At 44.2% G+C, this 12,102-nt stretch overlaps 1 protein-coding gene across 16 annotated transcripts in view; it reads left to right on the forward strand.

Moving 5' to 3' along the window:
- The window catches only part of Thumpd2 (THUMP domain 2 tRNA and snRNA guanosine methyltransferase), a 45,412-nt gene that overhangs the window by 16,032 nt on the left and 17,278 nt on the right, over positions 1-12,102 (forward strand). For 6 of the 16 annotated variants that reach the window (XR_015621843.1, XR_015621845.1, XR_015621844.1 and 3 more), the window contains exons 6-9: positions 4,563-4,650; positions 8,128-8,241; positions 10,838-10,909; positions 11,312-11,426. Coding sequence is in view for 7 of the 16 variants with exons in the window: in XM_087553026.1 (XP_087409152.1) it covers positions 4,563-4,650; positions 10,838-10,909; positions 11,312-11,426 (275 nt within the window). In the remaining 9 variants the exon portion in view is untranslated. 16 annotated transcript variants of the gene reach the window in all.

Here is a 12,102-nt window from a genome sequence, read left to right on the forward strand (position 1 = left end):
AAGAAAGCTGGTTGGGTGTAAGTAGTGACTTAGGCTCTTGAAAGCATGTGAGTAGCCGTGGCATTTAAAAATGTCTATGTGTCTAACCCTGTGCACACAGTACAGTAAGTGACGTACCCTTTTCTGTCAGTTCTGCATTTGCCTTGTGCTCCTGTTCTCCCAGCCTTACACGGGAATGTGTTTTTGAAAACGCTTAGGTGGTTATAATGGTTCTTCTTGTGCAGCTGGCAGCACAAGGTTAAGAGCTCTGCCCAGGCCCAAGAATGCTGAATGTCCTGGTTATTGCTGGTCACATGACAGGCTCTGCCTGTGTCTCTCACCACCAAGGACCAGGAGTTAGATGAGGTTCTCGGTACCGCAGCCACTGTGAGATTGTCACCTGGCTTGGTGGCCTGCTGCTTTCCCTGGGCCATAGTTACCTCACAGCCAGCTCTTCAGACCCAAGCCTCACCTGCTGTGTGCTGTATGGTGTCCAGGCTGCCCTGCTGCAGGGCTCTCGATGGCTTTAATCCCAGTACTTCTGCCCATCTGACTTTTTAAAAATCCCCTAATTGCTGACAGAAAGAACAGGGGCTGCAGAATGGTTGCATTTGAGCTATGTGTTTATTACTGATCACCAAAACAAAGGCCAAGTAAAACAGTTAGAGCATATTTTACAAGAATTCATAGCAGAAAGTAAGTCTTAGTCACTTTCTGTCTCTCCGTGTGCCTCCCCCGTCCCACTCCTTCCCTCTTCTTTTCTCTGTCTCCCTCCCCCATCCTTGATGCTGGGGGTCAAACCCCAGGGCTTCACACCCACGTTCAGTACAACAGAGGTTGCGCTTCTGAACTCCATTCCCAGCCCCTCTCTACCTCCTCCAAAAAGCTGAGTCTAGAAATTGACTATTAAAAGAGTATCTCAACCCTAGGAGTACTAAAATGCAGTAGTGATATATTTAGATTCTAATGCCAAATAAACTAATATTTTAAATTTTCAATTATACATAAAACTGTTGAATTTTTATTCAGCAAATATATACAATTTATATGTGTTTTAAAGTCATTAAATTTTATTATTCCATAAATTTTCCATACTTGTAGTAACACAAGTCATGCATATAGCATTTAAAATAACAATTGATAATAAGCTAAAAGCTTAAAAGCACATATGTACTGGAAGATTAAGACTCAGAACTGGAACACACAGTGTAATGAAAAGTTACCACTGATATCCTGTGATGAGTTGCACTCACCACCACAGTGAAGGAAGGAAGTGGCCTCAAAGGTGTCTCGCAGTTGACATAATGGCTTGTGTGAGTACAAACAGAAGAGGAGCATGATGACCCTGGCCATGGAAGAGAATGGACGCTTAGGAAACACCATAAGATAGTCAGGATGTCCAGTGACCACATCTGAATGTCGTAGGAGTTCCTGAAGGGTTGCCTTTTTAAAGCCAAGAACTGTTTGGGTCTTTTGAAGAGCAGTTTAAAATCTCAAAGGCATTATCTAACCCACACCAACATGGTCATGGTATCTCTTCTTTGCTATAAAATCAGGAAAGTAATATTACCTCTTTATAGCTGTCTTAGTTATCTATTGGTATGATAAGACACCGTGGCCAAGACAACTTATAGAAGGAGTCATTTATTGGGGGCTTACAGTTCTAGAGGCTTAGGGTTCATTACTGCCATGGTGGGAAGCTTGGCACCAGGCATAGTACAGTAGCAGTAGCCGAGAGCTCTCACATCTTAGCCACAAGTAGGAGGTAGAGAGAGAGATTGGGTTTGGTAACCTTTGAAACCTCAAAATTCATCCAGTGACACACCTCTTCCAACAAGACCACACCTCCCAATCCTTCCTAAACAGTACGCCATCTGCGGAGCAAGCATTTGTATATATGAGTCTATGGGATCTGTTCTTATTCAAATCACCAAGTTAGCTTTGTGGTTGGGGTTAAATGAGCCAGCCTGTGTGACAGTTCTAAGATTCAGAGTTTGCTGACTACATTTTAATTTGTATTTTCGGAACCGTTCAGGAAGAGGAGGAATATTACTAGAGCTACAGGTATCCATTCAATTAGCTTGAAGTGAACAAGTATGTCTCTGAGTAAGATGGTTATTAAGTTCAGGAGATCCATTCTGGCAATAGTGTGGCCCATGATAAAAGCTTGGCCAATTAGGGAAGAGTTAACTATTGGGTGGCAGATGGGCAAAGAGACTTGAAAGACGTGATAATGTGTGCTTGTCATCTACATACAGCAGGATACTCTGGGTACATGGCAAATTCTAGGACCACCTAGACTGCATAGCACAACTGTGACAGAAGGGGGAGGAAAGAGAGGGAGGCAAGGAGAAATAAAAAGTATGAAAGATAAGAAAGGTGTGAGGGAATTAAGTAAGTCCTCCCCAATGGACAAGAGAAGTAAAGATCTTCCAGGCAGAGGTAGCAAAATTTCTGTCTTCCTTTCTTTGATACTTTTCTGTCTGTGCAATAAAATCCTCTTGTCAAAAGCAACTTAAGGGAGAAAAGTATCCTCTGGCGTCCAGCTCGAGGTTACATCCACCACAGCAGAGAGACCTTTCATCCACAGGCAAGCGCAGAGCAGCGAGTGAATGCACGCAGTGCTTAGCTCGCCCTTCCACGTTCTACAGCCCAGGAGTCTCAACTCAGGCAATGGTTGTCACACACATGAGATGGGACTTCCCACACCAGCCGTGTAATCAGAAGAATTCCGCACAGCCATTCTCAGAGGTTAACCTAAGTCCAGGCAACCCACACGGGTCCTGGGTGTGCCTGCAAAGGGAGGGCTGTTCCTAGGCCTTGAGATGATACAAACCACCCCCTCCTTGTGTTGACAGAGGATGCTGTGTAAGCAAAAAGAAATTTATCTACACGGGGAGAACCAAAACCTGTATTTCCTTTTGAACAACTAGAAGCTGATTTAAAACAAATCCCGAACAAGTAGATCATTGCTTTTGTTCTTAGAGTTTGAGCTCTGCTTCCCCCTTTACTCTCCCATGCTGGTTTGAACCAGTCCATTTGTCATAGCCGTAGCAGATTACAGTGTCTAGGTCTAAGGAGAATCAGGACATTTACATTTGCATATATGTCAAAATCGTCAGAGGTCCTATACAATCCCTGCCACTTGGAAGAAGACTGTAAACTTCTCAACTGAGGACCATTTCACCTCGGGGTCTCCTGATGGGTATTTATAGGATAAACTGATATGTTTTGCAGCAAGATAATTGCCAAGTTTACTTTGTAGGAGTAAAACTCATTGATCAAAGTATTTTATGATCTATCCAATGCCAATGTGCAGCCTGGAATTCAAAGCTATAAATACAGTGCTGTTTATAATGGAACTGTTATTTCCTGGAAACTTCAATTAAAAGGCCATTTCCCGTGGGTTTACCACACAAAACCACCTAATTGTGACAGGCAGTACACAGTTGTAGTGTCTCATCTAGTTCGAAGAGTTCAAGAGGCATGAGGAAGATATAAACAATAATCTAAAGCCAGACAAAGATGAGAGAGAAACTGGTAACAGAAGTCAGTGCGGAGTTACACCGAACGGTTTTTAGAAGGTTGCAGAACACTGTGGCATTGTGTGACAGCCCTCTCACTGGTTTAAAAATAAACCTACTCCCAGACACCCCAGCACAAATTCTTGAAATCATAACCTATTTATCTTATCAAAATTGTAGCTGCAAAATGACACCCCTTACTCATTGCATTAGAGAGATAGAAATGGAAGTTGGGGAAGCAGCTCGGTCTGTAAGGTGCTCATTATACCCTCCTGAGGACCTGACTTCATCCTCAGAACCCCAGATGACTTCCATTTGGAGCCCCAGCATTGGGGAGGCAGAGACAGCCAGGTGCCTGCACTTGTTCAGTCCAAGGCTGGTCAGCAAGCTTCTGGTCCCAGAGACCCTATCTTGAGAAATAAAGTAGACTGATAGCCTCTGAGGAGCATTTCTCAAGGCTGACCTCTGACCTACTGACCTAAAACAACATAGAATGGCAGAAATGATACATGGTAGTTTGGCCGTACTCCTAACTACTTTGAAGTCTGTCAGATGTAGAGGAAAGGTGGGTGTAGGGTGGGCCTGTGCTGCAGTTAAGAATGAGGGCAGACTCATTTGTATGCTTCTGCCTTGTTCTGCCCTCTGAGAAAGATGCAAATCGGCAGAAACCAAGCTTACAGGAGACACTTTAAATTCCCCATATTGCATCCAGATCACAAAGCCCTGCTCCTCTAGATGACACCAGCTGTTCTGTGTAGAAAGGCAGGGAGGTGCTAAGTAAGAGGTTTCCTTCATGTGTAATTATGTTTCTGTAACTTGAACATAGGAGAGTTTCAATTTCAGTTATCTAAAAAAAGTGTTATTCTTAAATACCACACTGGTTGATTAAGCAAACGGCCCAATGTAGAAGGTATTTAATGATGAGATTAAAATATCCTCTAGTTCGGAGAACATATCGGGTTGCTTTGTTAAAGTACTTCTCAGAGACAGAGTATTCTTCTTTCTGTATCCTGTTCTTTAGCATGCAGTAATATTTGATGCCTCCCTTGTCTCTTGCAGAGTTCCCTTAGCCAGCAGAACTTACCTCCAGACAGCGGGGCTGCGGTCAACCATAGCGTGGGCTATGGCATCCATTGCAGAAATTAAGGTCAGGAAGATGCCTGTAGCCCTCTCAAGGCCAGCGAGGCCCTTCCCGTGTTAACTACACAGTCTCTGGCTGACTGTTTCCGTTTGCTCCTTTCTCTGCTCTTTGTTTTTTTATATTTTGCAGCAGCCATTTGAGCTTTTGCAGCTTATACTTGTTTTTCGTTTAATTTCTTGCATTTCCTTTTCTGCATTGCAAGCATTGTGACTAAAAGAGGAGTTGGGTTTTATTATTTCTGATCTTGTGAGTCATAATCCAAAAATGTGGCCTGTAAAGCCTTCATCTTTAAAAATGTTGGCTTTCTCTATGTCCACCGTCTTCATCTGGCTATGGAAGTTCCACTGACAATGGGAAAATTGTATTTTCTCATTGAGAAATGTTCTGTGTGATCTCTGCGACCTGTGTTACTGTCTCAAAGCTATTCTGGAACTTCCTGCATTGCCGTATTTGCATTGTTGCATTTCTCCTTCTATGAGATGTACTGCAAACACTGTCGTTTGGCTGTGAAGTCCCTCTCTGTCTGGGTTAGCCAGTCCACTCAGACTTCTCCGTGTCTTGTGTCTTATTAATTATTTCACACTGTGCTTTTAACTTTTAAGTTCGAGCGTTTCTGTTGTTGTTGTTGTTGTTGTTGTTGTTGCTGCTGTTTTGCCTTTTGTTTCTCCCAGGCAGTCCTGAGCACCCTTTGGATCAAAGGCTGGTCTTGAACTTGTGACTGTGCTTCTGTGTCAGCCTCCCTGTTTTCAAACATTTACTACCACATCCAGCTTCACGCCTGCCTTTGATCTTTTTTGTCCAAGTCTTTTTCATTGAAAACATAAAGGAAGAGGCATGGCAGAATCACTTCCTGTTTTCCTCCTCCACTTCCTGTCTGCTATCTGTAGTGTTCCTTCCTGTTTACCTGTGAACCGCCCCTGCTATGACCAGTGCATGTGCTAATCACTTGATGTCCTTCTCCCTTGGGGTCATTCCTGTAGTCGCTGTACCCACTCCTAACTGATCCCATCCCACTGCATCTTCCTAGCTGTCCCTTCTGGGTCATGAGGCGTCCTTCCTCTACCCTTCCCTGCAATCAGACTTGCAACTGTCCTGGCTTCCCCTCCCAGCCCCCTGCTGCTAAACTGAACTAAGTTACTTACTGTGTATCCCTCAAAGTTACCCCTGCTGTCTCCACATCTTAGGTAACTCTCACAGCTCTGTGCTAAAGCACACTTTCACAACACATATGGGTACAGTTGCAAAGATTCCCAAGATGGCTTCTTACCTTGTTCTTTCCCTTCCCTATGTAGGGCACCCGCAGTGACTTAGTTAAAGTCTGTTTGTAGCCATGCCCTCTCCTGTCTTATTTGACTAGAACACTGTCTGAATCCATCCCGTCCTCAGATCCCCCTTGCTTCCTGGTGCACCCATCTTGGGTGACAGAGGGGTCATGATTTGGAGTTCTCCCCTTTGAGGCATGGAATGCTCTCCTTCCTTTATCTTCTGGCGCCATCAATGAATGTGGGTTTCTTAGTTCTTCCTAAAGGTGGGCTCCTAATAGTTTTGTCTTCAATCCTAAAACTCAGGAATATTGCCAGAATCTCTGTATATGGGTGTTTTGTTGTGCATGCATGAGTCTGTTTCCTCACGCCCAGAGGTTCATGAGTCCACATGTCTGGTGAGTTTTCCAGCACACGCGGACCAAGGACTTTTAGAGAAGATGTGTAACCACACTGCTTCGGTTTCTTGTTTGCAGTATAAAAATAGTATGCTGTACTGTTAGAGTAGCCCATAGGGTCAGAGCCTGGCTGTTAGCAGCCCTGATAGGCTAGGCTCAGCCACCTGTCCTCAGTAGGCCAGTGACAAACGGGGCTGACATGTCTCAGTGGCTACACTCAATGGCTGCTCTTCAAGAGGACCAGGATTCAGTTTATTCCCAGCACCCACATGGTGGATGACACCCATCTGTAACTCCAATTCTAGGCATCCAGCTCTTTTCTGGCTTCCTCAGGCATACAGGTAGAGCATAGACGTACATTCAGGCACTCACACATAGAAGTAAAATAATTTTTAAATTAAAAAAATCACGAATAGAAAAAAAGAAAAAGGAAAAAGATTTAATCGATGAGACAACATTGGGGAAAATCTAACAAAAAATGTCCCATGAGCTACCCATCTACACGTCTATCTCTGCGGTCCTGACAGAGTGTTTGGGTTTAAATAAAGGGCCAGTGTAGATAACTAAGCAATCCTGGTCAAGGCATTGTCCATCCCAGCCCCTTGCACAGTGATCTCACAATTGTCAGACTATGAAATCCTTCCGAAACAAATTCTTCCTCTGGCCTTGCTTTCTCTCAGAGAAGGTCCAAAGAAAGTTTCTCAGAACAGACAGACCCTCCTTAGAATATCTTCCTTCCTGCTGTGATGGTCACAGGAGGTTCAGATCCAGACTAGAAGAGTTAGCAGTAATAAAGCAGTTAAACTCGTGACCGTCATAGGAAAGGCACACATATGAGTTGTTATGGCAGTGGTGTTTAAAGTTGTTATTGAGTCTGAAACTGTTATTATTCACTAGTAATTACTGTCCATTGTTCCTCTTAGCTCAGCACTCTTCCATTATTTACTGTAGTTGCCTCAGCTGTCTGAGAGTGTGACTTTAAGCTCTTTGGTTTTGACCTCTGAAATTCCTAGTAAGAGCGCATTGAGTTGCTGCTCCATCCTCCAAGCCATTCGTCCTTTCCCACGCGGTTTCTTCATATTTTACCTCTCCATTTGAGCTGGTCTTCTAAGTTCCAGGAGTAACAGAAACATGATCTCCCTTAATCACTTGTCCGTTTTTCTAGCTTTAAAGTGGTGGTTTTGCTGTCAAGTGTGAGTCTCCGTGAAGCCTCATATCATGGCCCCTCCAGTAGTCCACAGCTCTGCTCACTAGGGCAAATAGGATGTCTTGCTCCCCCTCAGATGAGCCAGGTGTTTCTGTTTACTCATTAAGGTCAAATTGTGTGATCAGTGGATGTGTGTGGAGCAAATGCTAAGAGGCAGACAGATCTCTGTCTCAGCCGTGTGCAGAGCCTGTCAGCCCTGAGATGCCTGAAGGAAGGCAGCTGTCTGGTCGCTGTCTAGACCTGTAGCTCTCTGAAGACGAGCTCCCACCTGGTTCCACTAATGTTCACTCAACCCAGACAAGGAGCGCCTACCAGCTCCCTCTTGGGAGTCTCAGTGGGAGCCCAGGGTTCTCTGAGCACCAGAGCTTTGGAGTCTGAGCATCAGGCCCCATGGTGGTCTTTAAACCTTCATCCTAATCTGTTTTTGTATGAGGCTAGAGATGTGATTCCCATCTGTTCTTTTCTATACGTTTAGTGGTTTCAAAGTCTGTGCTTAAATATAAATTTATGTGACCACGTACAAACCTGAACTTGGATGTTTGTCTGGATGTAGACATATGTTTGATACCAGGACACAGATTGCCTTGCCTGAAGGATATTTCACTCTTTCCTTCAGGTACCGTCTGGTCCTGACACCCGGCTGTGCCCTGGGGACCCTGCCTCCTCTGTAGACACATCCACTGATGAATGTTTTTCTCCCACATCCAAGCACCACTCAACCTGAAGTGGGGTAGGTGTCCTGCTGCTCCTCACTAGTTATTGGTTCCTTTCTTCTGCCCTTGAAGCACATGTTATCAGAGTATGCCAGTCAGGTACAGCCCTCTCTCCTTATCGTTTCAGTTAGACTGTAAACCTTTATTCCCATCTGGTTCTTAATGATCACCAGAGGACCATAAGGGGGGGAGCCTGCCTCTTGGTTTATTGGCTCCTCTCCCTGTAATACTCTAGCCTAGTCCCATCCTAGACCATCTCAGATCCAGAATGCCTTCTGTGTGTCTCTGTTTCAATAATCCTGATCTTTGCCATGTACGCAAACGTCCAGCTATAGTCTCAATTACTTTGGAAGCTGAGGCAGGAGCATCACAAGAGCCCAGGACTTTGAGGACAGTCTTCGTAACATTACAAGACCCTGTCTCTCAAAAAGGAAAAATTCTGCCGCCTTATACCAGTTGTTTGGTTTGTTTGTTTGTTTGTTCTGGTTCTGTACCTTCGGTGCTCTCCTGTCTTATTTGACTTGAAGACTAGACTCAGAACTAGTGTGCTCCCCTTACCCAGCCTGTCAGCCACAAGAATCTGCACCCATATGGCATTGCCGTGTGTCCTCAGTGGTGAATTGTCTACTCTATCCCAGAACTGGATACTGGATTCAGCTTCCTCTTTCATACTCAAGGACTGCCATCACCCTGTCCATTGCTCTTGCAACATGAAAAAAAAAAAAAAGACAAAAATCCTCTAATAAATCCAAGTCATTCCTCCCTCTCCCCTCCCCCCAAAAAAAACAAACTTGGAAATGACTGATGTATGCTCCCCTGGTTCCTTCCTTACCATTCTTTCATGCCCACCTCTTTCATGAAGACCTCACTGAACCCTGGACAGATTTCCTGTGTTGGTTAGGAACCACTCTGCTTCTCCTCCTGAACCACATACACCGCCTCTCAGTAAGATGTCTGAGCCTCATCTTGCAAACATCTATGTTTAGGGCACTAAGACTTGATGGCTAGACGTCCCTTCTTAACTTCCCTTGCTTCCTGAATAATCTCACCCAGTTCTCATGCTTTAAATCAGCTGACTCACATTGACTGCTGCTAACCTCAAATCTGTAACCTGAACCTTGAACTCTAAATTCATCCATGCAGTGACTCATTTATTGTGGATACCAAGGTGTCTAAAATGAGTATGTCAGAAGAGTTTCCTGACTCCTCAAATCTCCCTTCACACCTCCGCCCCTACCAGTAACAGACAAAAAGGTTTGATCATTCTGTTGCATTTCTTTAATAGTCCACATCCAAACCTTCCTTCTGTGAGGTCCAAACTGAACCTCTTTCAGGACCTCTTGAATGAGACCCATGGAGGTGGTGATCTATGCAAAAGCAAGAGGAATTTTATTGTTCCAACATGTTGGGGCCATCCCACTTCAAGAGGGAGCCAACCCTGAGCAGATTCTAATGGAATTATATACTTTGCACACAATTGGGGCAAATTTCAAACAATTGGGGCAGAATTCGAACAATGGTAACTAGGCAGGGTTCTGTGCGAATCTGGTGGAGCAAAACAACTTTCAAATCGACTTAGTGTATCGTTCAGGACTTTCCAAGGGGGGTGGGTTGGAAGCCACAGGTAGCTTTGTGTGATAGTTTGGCTTGCAGCTGTTCCAGGAACTAAACCAGCCTTTTTTTTCTTCCTGGAAGGGAGGGCCCCTTGTGCTCAGAGGTTTGTGGTGGAATTTTCCCACTGGCCTTAGATTAACCCCAACTCTGGTTCTTTCACTTCTAGCTCCACCTTTTAAAATATACCCAGAATCCAACTATTTCTCCCAGTATGACTCCTAATCTCTCCTGCCTGGTCTCTAACCAGCCCCCTTGTGGTTCATGCTCCAGAGCAGCCAGTGTGATCCCCTCCAACTGCAGTATCATGTGACTTCTTTAGTCACACCTGTAACAGTTGCCTGTCCTCCAGCAATAGAACCAGAATCCTCAGGGAATTGTCAAGATCTCAAATGATGTTATTCCCAGAGTGGGAGTAATTAATTTTTTTCTCCAAATTTTTATTACCCCTCAAACATAAATAGTATCTTGTTGTCCTGACTCCTTGAAGCTATGTGTACCAAGTGACTGACATGGTTTAACCAGCCTGATGCTGCAGGAAGTCATGTGACTGACATCCAAATGATACCATCCAGAGCAATGCACAACTTGGCCTACATTCTCTCTATGGCATGGTGATGGGAACACTTCAGATGGTGACCACTTCATTGGCCATTTCATTTCCAGAAAAAGTAAAGTCCCAGGTGCCCTGCTTTGGGAGGACATGAAGTACGGGTTGTGTGTTGCTGTAGACCTCTAAGGTCTGGAGATTACAGTCATGGCATCCCCTGGCTGCCTACCCAATGTTACCATCACCTTTGCCCCCTCACTCACTGTTCCTGACCATACTGACTTCGAACCATGGCACATGCAGTCCTGCCTTAGAACTTGATCCTCCTGAGGCTTTCCTGGAGTAAAGCAAGGAATCTTAACTCTTGAAATAATGGCTCCCCAGGTTTAGGCTTCTTTTATAGTAGACCTAGTACAGCAAACACAGTAATACCAGTTTGTGTTTCTGTTTAGGCAGGAGCCCTGGTTTTAGATCCAATGTGTGGCCTTGGGACTATACTTGTGGAAGCTGCTGAAGAGTGGCCAGTAAGTTGTCCAATTATATATTTATTTTAATAATTATAGTCACCAATTTTTTATAAGCAGGTAGCCTATTTTTTTGATTATTGTAATTATATGAGTTCTTGTTTTCTATAACTATAATAGATTTTGAAGAGTTGTTAAATTTCTATATTATTTCATTAAATTCTATGAAGAATTTAAGAAAATATGATAGGATTATGATAATTACTCATACCTAGGTTGTACTAATGTCCAGATTCTTTAGGCAACTGTGATGGTAAGTGTGTATACTGAAAAGAATGCTTTAAGTTTGTTTTAGCTTGAAATTAAGAATCCGTTAACTTTATTTTTGCCCTTATAAGACGCAAGTAGGTCTTACTGAGATACTTAATGGATTATTTATAAAGTGCGGATTTCCCCCCACAGGACGTATTTTACGTGGGTGCTGATGTGAGCGACTCGCAGTTACTTGGCGCATGTGACAATCTGAAGGCCGCAGGCCTTGCACACAGGATCGAGTTACTCAAAGGCTCTGTCGCAGGTGAGACGGTAAACAAAGTGAGAGCCACTGCTCATGCTCAGATTTGGTTGTTCACTCCCTGTGAGGCTAACAAGCACTTTGCTTCCACTACCATAGCTGTTTGAAGTTTTCCAGGTGACGCGTGATTGAGAAGTGATATTTCTGTAGTTTCCATAGCCTTAAGCTGACCCACACCTTCTGCAGATGTCTGTTACCAAACCATTGTTCTCTCAGGACCTGGGGTAGAATGACACAACCATAACCTAAAGAGAGTACTGGAGGGAGAAGAAACGATTTGAATTCCTTCACCTGAGCTGTGGGGAATGCTCTGAATTAGCCCATCTTTTGCTTCACATTGGACATGGAGAAGTGAGTTAGTCACCCACCTTGGGTCCTAAACCAATATTTTTAAGAACCCAGAGAGATGTGGGCAAATGAGGTTGGATGTAACCATCACTCCTTCTTCACAGATAGGGAGTCAGCAGTGGCAGACGGTACAGGAATAAGGCACACAGAGTCTGCTCATAGCCCTAACCCTGTGGCAAGGCGCTGCTTTAGCAGGGGTCCCTCGATACCATATTCTCTCATTCATTCATTCTCATTCTCTCTCTCTCTCTCTCTCTCTCTCTCTCTCTCTCTCTCTCTCTCTCTCTCTCTCTCTTTCTCTCCTCTCTCTGAAAAGCAGCTCAATTAATTC

This window comes from Rattus norvegicus, chromosome 6 (genome assembly GCF_021556685.1).
Source record: "Rattus norvegicus strain SHRSP/BbbUtx chromosome 6, alternate assembly SHRSP_T2T, whole genome shotgun sequence".
In the NCBI taxonomy this organism is placed as follows: domain Eukaryota; kingdom Metazoa; phylum Chordata; class Mammalia; order Rodentia; family Muridae; genus Rattus; species Rattus norvegicus.